The sequence below is a fragment of the Leptodactylus fuscus genome, chromosome 8 (assembly GCF_031893055.1).
Source record: "Leptodactylus fuscus isolate aLepFus1 chromosome 8, aLepFus1.hap2, whole genome shotgun sequence".
NCBI lineage: Eukaryota > Metazoa > Chordata > Amphibia > Anura > Leptodactylidae > Leptodactylus > Leptodactylus fuscus.
The window spans coordinates 20926425-20945340 of NC_134272.1; the positions used below are offsets into that span (position 1 = coordinate 20926425).

General features: G+C 40.2%; 1 protein-coding gene across 1 annotated transcript; it reads right to left on the reverse strand.

Moving 5' to 3' along the window:
* Positions 1-312: 312 nt before the first annotated feature.
* On the reverse strand, positions 313-3480 carry LOC142217574 (perforin-1-like). Its single transcript, XM_075285867.1, has 3 exons — positions 2939-3480; positions 2160-2535; positions 313-1026 (listed from the first exon to the last, which is right to left on the reverse strand). The coding sequence occupies exons 1-3, from the start codon at positions 3475-3477 to the stop codon at positions 313-315; spliced, it is 1629 nt and encodes a 542-aa protein (XP_075141968.1). The 5' UTR covers positions 3478-3480.
* Positions 3481-18916: the final 15436 nt, after the last annotated feature.

Below are 18916 nucleotides of genomic sequence, written 5' to 3' on the forward strand. Positions count from 1 at the left end.
TCTGTCATTTTAGCCTAGCCCATTGTGTCTGCTTTAGGGGAAATAGATATATCTTGCTATATTGCATCTGTATATAGTATATCTACCATTTTTGTACATTTTTGAATTGATAATGTTTGGTGAATATCTAAGTACAATTCATTAATAGATATGGCCGTTGCTGCAAAATAATGATCAACTCGAGCAGGCCGTAGAAGTCTAAAGCTCAATAAGCATGAAAATTGACAGTGGCAGTAGCAGGAAGAGATCTATACAATATTCAGCGTCGCCAGGGCAAAAACACTTATAATAAGGGTAATATCGAACCCCTGACTAAACCTTTGGCGGCACTGCAACATAATCCTGGCAAAACATGCCTTGCAGATGCTCGGCACAAGTAACATTTATGGAGTACGTAACACTGCCCTTTCTAAGGTAACAAGTGTCATCCTTAGCATCTGCATTCAGAACTTTTTCACATTTCCCCAGTAATTCATCAGATAGGATGTCCTCATCCCAAACCTCTACTGTGAATTTTTTACGGTCACTGAGCTGTACAATTCCCATATCAAACTTCATGTTCCATTTGGGGTTATTCCTGTTCAAAATGGTTGTTGTTCTCTGAGCTTCCGAATCAAATTTAAATACTACATAGGCATCTGTCTCCGAAAAATAGTCACCATTCAAGCCTGAGCCACTTTTGATGGTCACGTGAAGCTTGGCCACTCCGGGATGTTTTGGGCAGCAGTCAGAACTTGTGTACTTAGAAGCTTGACATGTACAGGAGCAGTCATTCCCTCGTTTAGTGGGCTGGCGGCCAGAACAAGAACACTTCTGTATTAAAGCCATATCATTGATGTAATCACTTATGGCCAGCCTGAGACTCTCTTTCTTAGCGCCTCTACTTTTCACCAGATTATGGATGGAATTTAAGGAATAGGAGACCAGTCCAGGATTAGTCTTCAGGCTTTCCATCCACTTCTTAAAGATATCAGCCGTATCTTTTTCTGTCGACAGAAGATCAAATGTTGCATTTCCTCCCTTCACCTGTAAGTGCAGAAATTATATATTACATGATGGGGCAAATTTATGGAATCTGGTGTTTCGTGAGTTGTCAAGAGGTTCAGATATACGCACTTTCATGATTCAGGATTTCACACATACTTTTTTGGGCCAGAAAGAAAAAACATTGCATAAAGTACTAAATAGATGTTAACCCATACCCGACAACCATCCCAACGTAGTGATATCTCTACATCATACCTGCTACTCCTAATATGTCCACAGTAGAGACTGAATTGGACTCTGGGGAAATGTGATATTAGTGGTATTGGGGAGTATTAGTTGTATTTTTTTTTTTTTTTGGTTTCTTAATTTTTCAGTGGAGCAACAGAAGAGGATATTCAATACCTTATATGGAAAGGAAATATAACTGTGACTCACCATATACTCTCGAGTCCTAAAGGGTGCACAATCTTGAATCACTCCGGACCAAGGAGACGTTTTCCAAATAGAAATGTGTAGAAATAGAATAGATCCGGATCTAGAGGACTACGGATCTACTCTATTTCTACACATTTCTATTTAGAAGAGGATATTATACTGTATGGTCCACATTAAGGCGGACATTATACTGTGGGAGCCCCATTCAGGGGGAATTATACTGTGGAGCCACAAATAGGGAGGTATTATACTATGGGACCACTTTGAGGGGGTCATTATACTGTGAGAGCCAGAAAGAGGGTGACATTCTAGAGTAGGGGCATTAGAGGGGCTACAAGGGGGACATGATATCATGTTAAGATCACTAAAGGCACATTGTACAGTCATGAGGCAGAAAGCGACATGGTTGGAAATAGATGGAGTCAAAGTGGGCATAGGCAGGGCTGGAGGTATGGCTTAGGATACCTAAATAGTCTTATTTTGTTCCTCTTTCAGTGTTTTAAAAATTTGGAGTCATGGATAAATAGATCAATCTAATTCCTAGACAAAGAAAAGGAAGTGCATGCTATAGTTATTGGGCAATGTGGGTCTATGACTGTGTGTACCCCATGGTCAAGCCATTCTTCTCCTGAAGCCAACCAGAGAGTTTTCTATCAATGTATGACAGTTCTAATATAATGAATATTATGCTATAAAGTTTGGATGGCAGACTATGCCCATAAACCTCAACAACTTACCTCCCAGATATTTTCACGAAATTCTCTATGAAAATCACCGCCAAACCGAGCTTTCGCTAGTTTGTTTTTGCAGTGTTCAACTTTGGAATTAATACTTGCTGACTTGCTCATGTCAGATACCCCAACCTCAGCTTCCACTGACAGACAATCCTTCACCTCGTCTACTCTCAGTCCAGTCATGGCCATCTGACAAGTTCTTACTGCAGTGACCTCTTGAGTCCGGCCTCCGGCTTTTACACGTGTGATATAGTGTGTGCCAAAGTTGTCTATCAGATGTCTGTAATCGGCTTTGGACATCGTGTTATAGTTATCTGGAAGTTGATCCAAAGATTTCTGAAAATGAGGTGTAAATGAGGCGTTTGATCCAAGGCCAAAACTGGAGGAAAAAAAATATCAATGTAAAAGACTTTTGTGCATAGGAAAATGTTTGTTTTGGTACCGTGTTAGCCAGTGGTTATAAAATATAAAAAACAAAAAAACTTTGCAAGTCTTCAGTAGGTGATACCTTTTTTAATGGCTAACTCATAATGAGGACAGAATATAACGTTTCGAAGCTTCCTCTGAGCTTCTTCTTCAGATATAACAGAAGAATCTGAAGAATATATCTGAAGAAGAAGCTCAGAGGAAGCTTCGAAACGTTATATTCTGTCATCATTATGAGTTAGCCATTAAAAAAGGTATCACCTACTGAAGACTTTTGTGCATGAAATTTTTAACAGTTATTCAAACATTCATATCTAGTAATCCCCCACCCCACCCCACAAGGACCCAGGTAATACCTGTAAAAGGAACATTCTAATTTGTGGCTCAAAAAGTTGTAATTGTCAGTGGTGCTTTTGCTATCGGCAAACCTGGCCATTTTACTGTGAGAACCTCCCACAGCTACACTTGCATCCACCATAGTAGCTTTCACGTTGAGACCAACTTTCCAATCATTTGTTACACGAGAAGTTGCGTCATTGGCGACTGACACCTTGGACTGCGACACCGAGCTTTGTATATTTCTGGCACATGAAGACTCTGGTCTCCAGTCCACCAGCGCCTTGGGTAGTTTCTGCAGGATGTTATTGCTGTGAGGGTTGTCACACACTGTACATCTGTCTTCAACTGCCTGTAGATCAAACAGAAAAGATCCAGTTGTCTCCATAGTGACAATATTGATGCCTTCTCCTAGCAAAGTATGGCCTGGAACAAATTTAACATTCTTGCATTCTTGCAATGTACCGGGACGGCAACCATATTTAAGGATGGGTGTGCTCATAGAAAGTTTTTGATGATGAAGAAGAAACCAGATCAAAAGACAAAGTTTATGGTCCATTGCCGAAAATGTCCTAGAAAAAAAAGATCCACAGTTTTATTAAAGATCTACAGCAAAACCTATCCGAAAGACCACCTCTTTGAGAAGACCGTCTCCTTACCCAGACCACATTTTCTGTGATGGATTTTCAGTTTTCCATACTAGCCATCTTTTTTGAGAAGACCTCCTCTACAGAAGTCCTCTTTGTCATACCATGTGGTGGTTGTCTCAAAGAGGTATCACTGTAGTAAGAATGTATTCAAATATCTAAAAAAGACTATCCCAAATTTTCTATAGTGGTTTGTGCAAGAAACATTTAAAGAATAGAACTTCAGACTAATAATGGACTAGAGAATTGGGCTGATGATGTAACCACACCGTAGACATCTTCTATAAGCCCATTGGAAGTCTTACTTATTCAGCATAGCGGTATTAATACTATGAAGTATTGGCTTCGTATATAGAATTTGGGGTGTAGACTGCAGGGTGACTCACTAGAAGTTTTATTACTTTCTCTGGATCAACGCAACTCTTTATATTGCACAAAGAGAGGAATTTACTAATCTACCTATGCCAGTTTTCTGGTGCAGATAGGTGTACAAGTGGCGCATCTTTGATGCACAACCCTTTCTTGATCCCAAGGAGTGCCACATTATTGGTTCTGCACCCATTTGTCTCTTTTTTTGAGAGTGGGCTGAGAGCAAGGTAGGCTGAGCCCGGGACATGTAGACCCAACAAATTTACTATAAACCACATCAGAAGTTATACTTGAAATCTACGCCAGTTGCCGACTTCAATTTTGGTGCACTGGAGTGCTCCTAAATTATTAAGAGGCCGCCATATTTAAGTGATAATCACAAAAGTGATAACATTTGGTTGGTTGGCCACTCTATGTGTGGCTGTAGAGGTTCTATACCAATAACTTTGCTCAGAAGTTTAAATTACATGAAAAATATGACAAAGTTTTGGCAAAGTATATAAGCTAAGATCTCACCAGTAGACAATATTCCAACTCCCAGCCAACTAGGCAACAAGCACTTAATAAGATTATTCTATGGATCACCAGAGGTGAATCACCAACATTCAATGAGAAGTTCAAGTCCATTGTTATTTGGGTCTTACCAGCTATTGAAGACATCACTTACCTCAAAGCTTCTGGTCTGAGATGACTTCTACTACGTCTTCACCAGTTGACCCGAGACAATGAAAACCAAGATGATGTCCGTTACTCTATATAGCAGGACCTTGGGTGAAATTTCTTCCATACATGGCCTTCTCTTACTTCATAACATCATATCTTGTGGTCAGATGTTTAACAGTTACATAACACTTCATGTAACCATGACATAAGGTCTCCTCCCTAGTTTTGTGTGATCTGAGCTCTTGATGTTTTTGGTTTAAGTGTTAAGAATTTGTCAGATATAATAGAAACATTAATGAAAGACCTAGGTCTGTTTTGGAGTAAGACACAGTATTTAGAGACTTTCTGTGTAGATGGGTAGAGGGAAAAATCAAAATCACTGAATTCTTCATATTAATTCATCATGACATCAACTCATGAACTCATCTAGTTCTCCTCTATTACATATACACTGGGTGAGCAAAAGGGTAACAATGTTTGGAATTTGTGACTTTTTTCCAACTCTGACTTTAATGTTATAATAAAATGCCAAACATTGCCTCAGTACATTAAAAAACAATGAGAAAAAGTCCATGATGGGTGGAGAATCCCCGTCATGACCATCCAGCATTAGGGGTAGCTACTATATGTGTTCAAGTGTTCAAAAGCAGTATACTGCCTCTTTATTGCAGTGCTGCACACAGACCTGGTGACTATGGAGACCACTCAGCCAGAGGTCAGAAAAGAGTTAATTAACTCATTGATCGGTGCCAATCAACCTGACCAATGGGCGGTGTAAATTCACCTAGACAACAAAAGCTAAAATACAGATCATTTTGTTGGCCGGCATTGTCTTACGTGACAGAGATGTCACCATTCCCCCTTGACTTTTTTCTACCATATTCATTGCTCTATATACTATGTAAACCTGTTCCTAACTTGTTACAGGATTTTTTGGGGTTGGGGATAGACTTGAGAAATATTGGTAGTTTTTTCTTTACACCCAACTTTTTAAAAAAAACTTTGCCCCATTTTTCAATAGTTTTTGCTTTTATGGATGTGTATGTTACAGAAATAAGGAGATTTTAGGTGACTTTAGGTTCATTGAGGAGCGGATGCAATGGGACATTTTCAAGGATAAGTTGTTTTTTGTGATTTGCATATTTTAAGTTAAAACTGTAAAAACAATATTCACAAAAAATTATAATATTTTATTGACAATGTATATTGATCAAATGCAACTCAATATTCTAAGTGACCCTAATCCTAGCATCTTTATTCCTTGTGATAAACTCTGATTTATCTCTTTTTATCTTTTTTACAGATTCATTTAAAAAGATTGTACAATATTTCAACCTAGTCAATAAAAGGAAACACTTGGATGACTCAGGCTAAGGCCCCACGTTAAAGAAGGCAGATAAAAATGTTAAAGGGATTTTCCCATCTCAAGGATCCTATCTATACCGGTAACTTATATAAATGGAAGAATTTCCCTAAATATATTGCTTTAGAAATGTTGCTTTGTTTGCCTGCTATGTGAACTTATTCCTTTCATTATTTACACAGCATTGTATAACCAATTCTATAACCATATTTTGCTGCTTTTTTGAGCACATTTCAACACATTGCTGTTATTCCTGCAGCACTTTAGACAGAAAGTTCACAGAGGTTTCCTCCATGGACTTTCTGATACAATTATACCTATGGAGAAACTGCCGGCATTTCCGTAGGTATAATTGACAAGCTGCAATTTCCTAAACCGGCATGACCACACCGAGGTTTTTACCTCAAAGTGGGTATGGGATTCTCTAGAATCCCATATCCACTTTGCCCTGACCATAAAACGCCACAATTTTTCCCTCGGTGTTTCCGCTGCGGGCAAATCGCAGCGTTTATGTGCCTAATACTTTACAGATTTACTATATACTAATGCTAGATGATAACTCTGGTGTATGTTTCACTGTTCTAGTCTAACTTTACCCCACTTAATAGTTAACTTAAATTGGGACAAAAAATGCACCACAATTTTGGTGTATTCTTTAGCGCAAAATATTGCAATTTACGCCCACTTTTTGGTAAGGTATGTTTGCTTTCTGCAAAGCCATGTCCCTTTTTCATACAAATTGTAAATGTGTCTAAAAAGTGTATAAAACACATGCTAAATGTGGTGGCAGGTATATTAACCCTCTTTTGGTGCAGATTATACCAAAATTATGGCATTTTTTTTTTTTTTTTAAATCTGCTATTACAGCGCCATCTAGTGACACTGACAATCAGTATATGCTCCATACATGGCAGATGCTGGCCGTATAGTACAGCCACAATTGGTGTAGGCACCGATCGCAGCTGTTAACACTTTAGTGTGTAGACACCAATAGGGGTCACCATGTTTTTTTACTAATCACCATCCTTCAGAACATCATTGGAGGGCGGTGATTGGTTGCCATTAGAGATGAGCGAACAATGAAATATTTGATATTTGTTTCGAATAGCCCGTCAATATTCGACTATTCGAACGAATATCGAATCCCATTATAGTCTATGGGGAAAAAAGCTTTGTTTCAGGTGAAACCACTATTCAACTAAAGGAGAGTTACCAAGTCCACTATGACACCTCAGGAAATGATGACAACACACAGTCTTGTCGGACATATCCTGTTTCTAGAGAGTCCTGAATACTACACAGCTTACTATTCTATCACAGCTTACTGTGTAAGCAGTCGGCTCTGCCCGAGGCCTAAAAGTTTGAACTCAGCTCCCGAAGGAGACGCACAGAGGGGCCGTTCCTGAAGAAGATGAAGGTGGCACTGGAGAGTTCTCTTGCAGCATTGGGAACATCCCCGCTGCTGTTTGATCACTGGGGCCCGCCCCCAGTGCTGTGAGAGAACTAATTTGCATACAGATGAAAACCGGTATTTCTACCGAACGGCGGCGCGGAGAAGACATCTAAAGGTAGGAGAAGAATAGCCTTTCTTAAGACTATTCCTACGTGTGAATGAGAAAAAAATGTGATTTTAATGATAGGATCCCTTTAAAGGTTGCTTACAATCATCACCAAGAGCTTATTACCATCATCTGCCAAGAAAAACATCAGCCGTGGAATCAACCGGTGAAGGCAGAGAACCCCTGTGGAAACAACACCATGAGGAGAGTCCTCTACACACAGGTACAGAGCTTCTGACTTCATCAGTGACCCCTCAACTTCTTATACTCATTATACAAATGGCTGATACAACCTACTGTTGTTTAAGCTTGACGTGCGCAGGTGTTATTTGTCTTCTTCATCCTGTAACACGGAGTGGCCAGTTCCAAAGCCTCAGATAAGGTAGCCAAAGTAAATCCCTGAAAATGATAATAGGCTCCTGGTGAGAAAGATCTCATACATCTGTTCATATGGATCTGTGAAATGAACAAAATAAAGGTATTCAAGAACAACACAGTTCATACAGCAATGAGAATTTCTGCTTAAGAGACAAAATGGAGTCTAGAATACAAAATGGAGACTAGAATATACTTCAATTAACCATCCAATCTTACTAGCACTACAAAGCATACATTTCCTTCCTTGTATCAGTCCTGTAGGATTATACATTAGATCAGACCTGATAAAATCTCTTCTATAGCCCTATCAGCTTTGGGGTAAAATGGAATATTTTGGTCACAATAGATTATACACTGTCTACCAATAAGTATTTGGGCACCCAGTAAAGTTCGGTGGAGGTGGAGTTATGGTCTGGGGGTGTTTCTCCTGGTATGGACTGGGACCTTTGGTCCCAGTGCATGGTAGACTCAACACTGTCACCTATTGCACTATTTTAGATAACAGTGTGCTTCCTACATTATGGCGCTGCTATGGGTCGGACCTATGTTTCTTACAGGATGACAACGCCAGCTGTCATGTAGCGAGGTCTACCATGGCTTGGTACAGTGACAATCAGGTTAACCAACTGAACTGACCTGCCCAGAGCCCAGACTTGAACCCTATCGAGCACCTCTGCGACAAGTTGGGTCGCCAAACTAAGGGGTGCAGCAGCTGAGCAAAATTGGTGAAAGAACTTACCTGTCTTCTCCAAGTCGAATGGAATAAAATAGCCCTAGCTGTCATACAAGGACTTGTGGAAAGCCCCAGAGGGTTGAGGCTGTAATTGCCCCTTGTGCCACTCGGACCACAGGTATCCAAATACTTATTGGTAGACAGTGCAGTAATGAAGAAATTGCAAAATGGAGACTGAAAAATTCAGGTGATTTTCTTATCCTGAGGGTACTTGCATGAAGTGATCCTGGTGGATTGCTGCTTTATTTGCTATGGGGCCTGTCTGCTGGCCATGATGGAAATGGGCAGAAGTGATTGTGTTTAGTATGATAGACACATCACGATAATATTAGGATCCAGGAGGGTTCACCATAGATCATGCCGATAAGGGAAAGAACCATCCAATTGGGTTATCAGATAATGCTTTCCTTTATGTTGCTCTACATAGGCAGAATCTTCCAATGGTTGACCATTTTCAACGATAGCGGGGGTTGACTACTGTACGGGATTATGGTTATGTATTTGTAATCTGTTGCATCATTTTTTTTTTTATTTCTCGAAAACAAGTTGTCACAAACTTTACATAGAGAAACACGAACTTTAGTAAACTTACAGATCAACAATCCGACCACATCCTGTTAATGTCCCAATTCTGAAGAGCCAGCAAATTTTACTTCTCAAAAGAGAGTGAACATTACTGAAAACTATACCGAAAACCCTTCACTTATTTTTGGTTAATCTTGATAGTGATGCAGTTTGTATTATTGTGGAATCATATACTGTATTCGAACATGAAATATCTCATCCGGAGGAACATCCAACCAATACTGGGGTTAATGTGCTGATCCAGTCATTGGTAGATACCTATAGGGGATTTCTAACAATAAAGTATTCACGTAGTTTCATCCTTTTCACTGACTTTACAGCCACTTAGATCTTGGTCTGATCTGGGCACATGTTGTGTGATTCTTCTTCTGATTATAGTTGTCCCTAATCGACCTGATGATAGAAAACAAAAATCCTTGTATGGAACCTACTCAAAGTGGAGACAGCGCTAGAGGAACTACAAAATTACTCTTGCACATGGCCATATTATACTTCATACCTAGCTATAATATGGCTTCTATGGAGGAGTACGTGACCTCTTCTTTGCCTCGTGTATGTGATTCCATCCTTACAAGTCAAACAAAAGAAAATTTGTTCCCAGACTGGTGGGATTGCGGACATAGTAGAGTGGGTTCCTTCTTTCATTACTACAGCTGGACTTATAGGGAAGGCAAGGATGGTTTATTACAATCCCTGCCTTTCAGATTGCTAGATAAATGGGGTTGGTAGCCCTTATGATGGAAACTGACACGGAGATGGCCTCAGACTACCTAGCTGGGGTAAGCAGGCTCTATGTGGTCAAGTTAGTTGATCTAGATCTTACACTTCACAAAGTTATGGGCCTCCACAAAGTCACAGTATTGTGTGAGAGGCCATATAAGGTCAACTCTCCTCCAGAACTTGTAAGTAGTCAAACTCTTCAAGATATGACTTGTAATTTATTTGTAGGAAGATAAACCTGGGAATAGATTGTTGCATTTCCTTGTGGACAATAAGGCAGTGGTACATTTGCATAATAGCTTAGCATCTAGCTCAGATCTGCTTAGGTCAACTAGCTGATTCAAGGCTGTCAATCTGAGAAATGAGGAATGCAACGTTTTAGCATCAGGGTTTTGGCTGATCCCATCCACACATTGCAGAAAAAAAGTCTGCTGCATTTTCAAAACTGTCCATGTTATACCTACAGAAACACTGGCGTTTTCCATATTGGTATAATAAGAGCAGAAAATATGCAGAAAGCTCTGCGAAAATGCAAGGAAAAACGCTACAAAAAAAAATGTTTCACCTGCAGTTTTCCCACAGTGTTTTTTTTGTTTTTTTTTTATGCATTTCTCTATGTGGGGCCTTAGTTAATCAGAATGTTTTCAGGTTTGGGTAATGTGTGGGATAAAATGGTGTCAGAGATAGGTAGACCGGTGGATCTTTTGGGTTCTCCTGAGATTCCAGCCAAGAGGCAATAATCTGTGGAAAGTTTGTTTGTGGATGAACTGGAGCGCTTGCTCAGGGTCTGACCTGGGACTTCAACGCACTGAATTCCTTCAGTGGCTAAGTGAATAGGGGGTGATTAAAGAGGACCTTTCACGTCCTACCCAGTTTCCCCGAAAATAAGACACCCCCCTCCCTTCACCTTCTGGATCACATACAACCAGCAGTCATGCCGGCGCTCCGCTAAGGAAGCATCAGCATGACTGCCGATTGTTCCCCACTGTAGCCGCTGCATAAGACATCCCCCGAAAATAAGAAAGGTCATATATTTCGTTAGATAATTATAAGAGACTGTCTTATTTTCGGGGAAACAGGGTATGGGTATATGCACTGTAATACACCGCTAGCATTATTGGCTTTCCCATTCCGTGCCCCTGGTGAAGAGCTATCGGTACCGGTACCGTAGCTCTTCACTGTCAGAAGGGCGTTTCTGACAGTCAGTCAGGAACGCCCCTCCTCACAGTAGCATCTATTGCGCTGTACAGTGAGAGCGGTGAGGAACGTCCCCTCCCATCCTGATAGTACCCATCCATAGACGAGTACTGGGGGGCATTCCTCACCACTCAGCATCATGGCTGGGCGGTAAACAACGCTATAGACGCTACTGTGAGGGGGGGCGTTCCTGACTGACGGAAGAGCTATGGTAACGGCACCAATTGCTCTTTAGTGGGGGCACAGAACGGGAAAGCTGATAGTGCGCTGAATGTGTTACACCACATATGCCCCAGGAGGTGAAAGGTCCTCTTTAAGGCATTCTCCTGCCTTTGTTTACCTCTTTGGAGGCATGGTGGTTCAAATAGGCATTCGATATCAGAAAAATTAGACATTCTATGTTTGTGAAGGTGGCTGGTATCACTATGCTTAGCTTTTGGCTGAAGTAGCCAGATTGTTAGGTGTAAATCTGGTTGAAAAAAGGGATGAAGATGGAGCACATTCTTTCTGAATCTGTCATCATCCACTTTAACGTAAAAAGCAAGACCGAAGCTATCCTCCATCTTGTTTCTCTACATTTCAAATGGACTACAAAGTGCGGGGGGACAAAAGTCCCAGAAGATAAGACTAAGTTAAAAAAATGTATATAAACTGGAACATCAATTTATTTTGGAATTGGAGTCTGACTATCAACAACCCAAAACTGACCCCGAGTCCAACGCCACAGCCCTGGTCATGCTTATTAAAGCCACTTTGGAACCTATTTGGCCAGTGCTCATGTGTGTATCTCTTCTCTAGATTTGGACATTCTTCTCTGTATATGGACATTCTTCTCTGACACCTCCAGCTGAGGAAGCCAATATATTTGTCATTGCCCACACATTTACTGTTCTTGTGACTAATTACAATCAAGAAAGGTGATAATGCATCTATAAGACAAGTTCACCTTATTGCACTACTCTACGTAGACTTGAAGATAATGGTGTTCTACCAATGCTTCTTATCCAATTGAGAGAAACTGAGGCATGAGACACTACAAGGATGTCCAGGGAAGGTAAATATTAGTTTAGTTTGGCCTGAAATAAGCCTTTGGACCAAACCAAACCAAATCTTCAGAGGTCGCCCCTCTCTAGTTAACAGATAAGAATGCAAATGGAAATAGTAGTAAGAGGGAAAGCGAAAAGAGAATAGATGAGACTCAACACCGCACGCTTACTTCTTCACCATCTGGAGAACAAAGTCACCATTATCTTGTTTACAAAAGAGTATCAATAATAGATCCACATATATCCAAGACAGCAAATGAAATATGGCAGAAACATGAAGTGAAACCAACATCATTCTATCACGAGATCCTACAGAATGCTGACATGCTGAGCACTAGAGAAATTACTAAAAGTTCCTTTAAATTCTGAGAAAATCTGAAATCTTTTCTTGTTGTTGATTTCTTCATCCTTCTTGATGTCTCTATTTTCTCAGCTTTTTTGTCCATCCTTTCATACGGGACTGTACAGAGAGCAGCTCTTCAGGCTCGGATCGGTGATCTAGAGTAAGATCATAATCGTTCTCTGGCAATGTTGGTTCAGAGAGGACTTGTCAACCTGAAAGTACAAATAAAATCTCTTTTGCCAAAATCAACTTCAAGAAGTAACAAAAATGCTGTTGGAGTTTGGCAATACATTAAGTTGTACAGTTGCTCGCACTCTTCTGCTGCAGGAGGTAATTTTTTCTTCTCCGTGTATTCTCTTCATAATCTTCCGAATAGTAGATGCAGCAATGTAAATGCAAATATTGTTTGACCTGGCAAATGTCCCAGTAATATTCAGCCATCTTCAGGATATAAGGATCTATTGAGATGGTCTATGTGCCCTCCAAGTTACATGGAGGGAGAGGGAGAGAGAGAGAGGGAGAGAGAGAGAGAGAGAGAGAGATGGAGTAAAAAGGAAGAAGTAGAGAGTAAGAGGGAGAAGGAAAAGCGACAGGGTGAAAGTGAGAGAGAGGGAGAGAAACAGAGAAATAAGTAAGAGAGGGTCGGGAAAGCAAGAGGATGAAAGTAACAGAGAGAGTGGAAAGATAGAGAGAAATTCTAAGAGAATGAAGAGGGAGATTATTATTATTATTATTATTATTATAGCACCATTAATCCCATGGTGCTGTACATTATTATATTAATTCCATGGTGCTGTACATTATTATATTAATCCCATGGTGCTGTACATTATTATATTAATTCCATGGTGCTGTACATTATTATATTAATCCCATGATGCTGTACATTATTATATTAATTTTATAATGCTGTACATTATTATATTAATTCCATGGTGCTGTACATTATTATATTAATTCTATAGTCCTGTACATTATTATATTAATTCCATGGTGCTGTACATTTGGGGTTTACATACAGTACATAAAATATACAAAACAAATATAATACTAACAGTGACTGACCGACCGGCACAGTGGGATAGAGGGCCCTGCCCGCGAGGGCGTACAATCTATAAGGGAAGAGGGATAGAGACAGAAGGTACGGGGAGAGACTGTTCAGATGATGATGTGGTGACAGTAGTATTACTGGAGGTTGTAGGCCTTCCTGCATAGATGAATCTTCAGGGCCTTCTTGAAAAAGTCTGAAAAACACAAAGAATGAAAACCAAGATGGAGGGAGTGAAAGAGAGAGAGAGAGAGAGAGAGAAGAAAAGCATGAATTAGAAAAATAAGTTACTGGGAAAGTTACATCCAGGAAATAGACTTGTGATTTCATATCCAACCATATTTATGCTTGTTTTTGGGACTACTTAGACCTGCAATGTTCACCAATGTTATTTTTATTACCTTTGTAGACCCATAAAGATGTGTTTAATTTAAAAGGAACTTACCACTACCAAAACTGTATCTAAGCCACGTATATTCTGTTGTTGGGGTGGTTACTTACCATATATACTTTTCTTGTGTCAAAGTGTGATGTCCATGGGACTTGTCTGTCTTTCTGTTTGGGGGCAGCACTGAGTGGTGACTACAAAGAAAATGGCTGCTCTGGTAAGTGTGGCCCCACCCCCAGTGCACTCAACAGCTCATAAGTATATGGAATAAATGTTGAATTTCTCAGCAGCAAGACTATACTGTGACACAAGAAAGGTCTGAACATTGTCATTAACCAGATCGACAATAGCATACAAGGGATTTAGAAGTGGCTTTGGTGGTGGTCAACCCCTTTTAAACTCCAAAAGGTCAGGGCCATAAAATAGAACCCTTCTTGATATTGACTGTTGAGCAAACTGGCCACCAGAAAGCCCTCCATTAGCTAAAGTTAAATCACATAACACCATATACCAAGTCAAAGTGAAATCGAAACATGAGTCTACAGGGTATAACTGGTTTAACGGGATCTTCAGGCATAAGCACAGGCATTATAGGGTAGATGCCCTCAACAGATGACTTGTTTTCGGGAATGTGCTTCTTGACAACCAACCATCTTCTACATGGTATGGTGATTTATTAGCTATGGGTGAAAGGTTGGGGATCCCAAGTTCCATTATTGTAGCAGTGCAGCCACTTCCCGCCACAATTTTTATCTCATTATTTCTGGTGATCACTATCCAAATGGTAAAGAATTTTGTTTTCAAGTGTAAGTAGATGTCCAATATACCATGAGTCTGGTTGGTATGGCAGGAGTTGTTGTCCTAGATTCCTAGAAGAATCCTTCAGATGATCTTCCACTTAATAAAAGTATTCAAAAGCCAAAACATCCCTCTGAACCTGTTTTTCGGGAGAGTGACCTGGTGGGCTCAGTCCATTATTAAATCCTGGGTGAAACAATTTGGAACCATAAGTTTGATGAGTTTTTGCAAGTAGTTAGTAAGCTCCAAGGAATTGACAATTTCACATGTCCTGGAGAAGGACCAAAGAAGTAAAAGTATGTTTGACCCATATGCTCTTTAAGCTACCTTATGAACTCTTGCAAGCGGAGTATCAAAAACATCAATAAGTCTTATCATAAATGACAAAGTGGTGGTTTGTACCTAGATCCTACAATTTGCTTTTATTGATGTGCTACGATAAAATATTTGATTCAGTGAGTTTAATAAGATTGGGTTCACATCTGGTCAAAGTCTCAGTTGGGAGATTCTTTTGCATTCTTCACCTAAAATTGTGGTATGAAAAAAAATCCTGCAAACACAATTTTTTGTCTGCCACTTTCAATGACAATCAGTGGGAACGTCTGGGCTCCGTAAGTGCCCACTATTCTAGGGGTCCATTTCATCGTCATTCTAGTCCAGTAGGATGAAAATAATGTGTAAATATAAAATTAAATTCATTGTTATTAATACAACTGATGAATGTTGGTATGGAAGACACGCCAAAACAAAGAGGAGATCATCAACATATCTGCCATGTTGACCCACCTTCTCCACAAATGGGTTAGTAAAAGGAAACATATAAATCTCCACCAACATTCATAACTACGTTTGCCTGGCGATAAAAAAAACTCTATCAATCTGGAAATAATTGTGTTTCATGAGAAACCGGAGGGCATAAAATTTGACAAGGATATCGTCATAAACTAGATTTTGGTAAAAAATGTTCAACATCGTGTGTGATATACTCGTACAGAAAAATCACGTCAAAACTTAACTAAACAAAGCCCTGCGGCCACCTCTGGCCATGGAAATCCTGATGTACATCATGTGAGTCATGGAAGTACCCCAATAACACCATATTTTTTCTTTAGGAGAAGTGAGAGATTTTAATCTGTTCTTGCCTTATTTTCACTTTCTTTTTTGCGTGTACTGGAAATTACTGATAGAAGAATCTAGAATAACCTGATCTACCAGTTTGTAACAGGTTGTGTGATTTACTGTAACATTCTCACATCTTATTTCCTTCTTTTTAATTATTTAGTGTGATAATATAATCCATATTATACAATCATACCGTACATTATACCATTTACAATACCAGTCATAAGTTTGGTTTTTCCTTTTTTGAATGATTTTTTACACCGTAGAATCACATGGAAGACATGAAACATTTAAAAAAGCATAAAAGTGAAACAAACCAGAATATATGTTTCATATTTTCTTATAGCTTAAACACATCCCTTGCACTGAGTCTATCAGCTTCATGAGGTAGTCACCTGTAATGGCTTTCCAACAGTCTTGAAAAAGTTTCCAGAGGCGTTGAGCACTGCTTTTCCTTCACTTTGCTAGCCAACTCATCCAAAACATCTCATAAGGGCTTAGTTTGGAAGATTGTGGAAGCCAAGCCATCTGACACAGCACTCTGTAATGCTCCTACTTGATGAAATATCCCTTACTTAGCTTGGATGTGTGTCTGCGGTTATTGTCCAGTTAAAAACACATGATGGCCCTTGCACAAACCAGATGGGATGGTATGTTATTTCAAAATGCTTTGGTGACCATCCTGGCTAAGTATGCCTTGAATTGTGATTAAGTCACCAACAATGCCAGGAGCAAAGGACCAGGACATGATTTAGCCCTGGGATCACGGCCCCAAACATGGGCGGGGCCATAGAAAATAATAGGTCAGGGTGCAAGTTATGAAAAACACAGCTAGCAGACTGACCAAGCACCAATTACTCAGGCTAAACTCTGCCATGGTTCTGTGTCTCACAAAGACATGGCAGATGGAACAAAATTTATTTCATATGACTCGTCATCAGCCCAAAGTAGAGACTTACACGGGACTAATGTCCATTACTTGTGATTGTTTGGCCCAGCCAATTTTCTAATCATTCTTGTTGTTCATCAGTAGCAGCTTCTTTGTAGAAATTGAGCCATGAAGGTCTGATTCTCATAGTCTGCTCTGAACAGTTGAAGGTGAAATGTGTCCGGCACAAAATCTCTATGAAGCATTTATATGGGCTCTAGTTTTGAGGTGGTGGACCACCAGTTTCATCACAGCATTGGATGGTTTTCATGACTTGAGGATGCCTTTAAAGTTCTTGAAATCTCAGTAGAATTTTTTCCTTGGAGATTATCAAATTTCTGTAACTTTTGCAATATATTGTTGCCCATCAATCACCATACCCAAATGGTATAACTGATGTGAGCTAGAAGGATTGTGTTTTCCAAGAATAGAGGTGTTGGCAAGTTAATTACTATTAGGCGCTGACCTCTGATCAAGAGAACTTGAGTTTGTCTGGGTTCAGTTTTAGTCAGGTGCCCTCTTGATGTTCAACTAAGCAGTGATTTATATCTGGGGTTGGATCATAGACATCGGACTCCACACGAGCAGAGTAATCGCACTATATGACAGGTCATGATGGAAAGAAACCTGCAAAGCTGCAGATGACAGATCTAGTAATGGTCCTTACTATTTGGCCAACTTAAAACCCCCATACCCTATGTGCCGCTGCTGATTTTTGTATACAAAAAAGCAAAACTTTCAGAATAGGAACACTGTACAGGGTTAATAATTTGCAGACTACTTTACTAAGCCTATCACACTTCCTTATATGCCGTCACACATACAGCTGCAATATAAAATCCGCAATTCTCTTGGAGGACAGAAGGAGTCCGCCTCGGAAAGTGAGAGGTAAGACTTGTAGAGATCCCATATTTTGTGAAATCTGTCAGGGCTCATTGTAGCCATTATTACTCCATACAAAAAGAGGTGATATTTTTTTAATTCTCCCCATTGTGTCACCCTTGGGATAATATATTACTATTTATGGCCACACCAGACTATCAGAAGTCTTAATGACATGACGGCTAAAAAACTGATCAGTAAGTTGTATGATCTCTATACGATCGCTATACAACACATGTATTAATTTTTCCATGCACACTGGGCGCTTGGTTAGTCTGCTAGCTGTGTTTTTCCTAACTTGCACCCTGGCCCATTATCTTCTATGGCTCCGTACACATGCTTGTGTATTATCACAGTCCATGTATGGGGCTTTGAACCCAGAGCTGAACTCAGGACAGGTCCTATACTCAGTGGGTCCCTGGAAGCACAGGTATCATCCATGTGCTCTCTGTACCTATACATGTTCGTGTGCATGTAGCCTTAAGGTGTTATCTTACATGGACAGTTCATATGAATGGTTCTCCATTGATGGTCTAATTGCGGTGAGGGGTCTAATTGCGGTATGTGATGGTTGGCAGTGAATTAATCCATTTCTAGAAAGTTACTGTGCTGACTGGTGCACTGCCATTCCCAGCAGACCTAGTTGCCAGGCTACCTCTGTGTGCCCTCCTCTAAGCTTCTTCTTTCCATTCCTTTTCTGCCTGTATATATTTAAGTCTCCGTCTTTAGTCACCCCTTGGGAGAGTTCAGGAGTCTGTTTTTGATCTCTTATATGTATGCTGTTGTTTTGTCTGACGTCGGAGTCTCTGTCTGCCCTGTTTTCTTGCTTTTACCTATATCTCAATCAGTGGTGTAACTAAGAATGACAAGGCCCCAAGGTGAACATTTGACATGTAGCCCCATGAAAAGACCCCTGCATATCATGATAGCAGAGTTTGTGGGGTTTGAAAGCCCATGGCCTCACTTACTGATCCTTGCTCCTGATTACAGCCGTCTCTGCAGAAGGGGAAGCACAGGTGACTGTGAGCAGGAGACAGGATCAGTAAGTAAATAGGGCCCGTTACTCCAGCAGGTAACGACCCATTTAAAAAAAAAACCACGTCAGGGGCCCATCGGTCCCCCTATTGTCCTGAGCCCTGGTTACCCTGGTAGTTACGCCCCTGATCTCTATTACTTGTGGACTCTGGATTCCGTGGTATATATCTGTCTGTATGTTCTGGACTATCCTT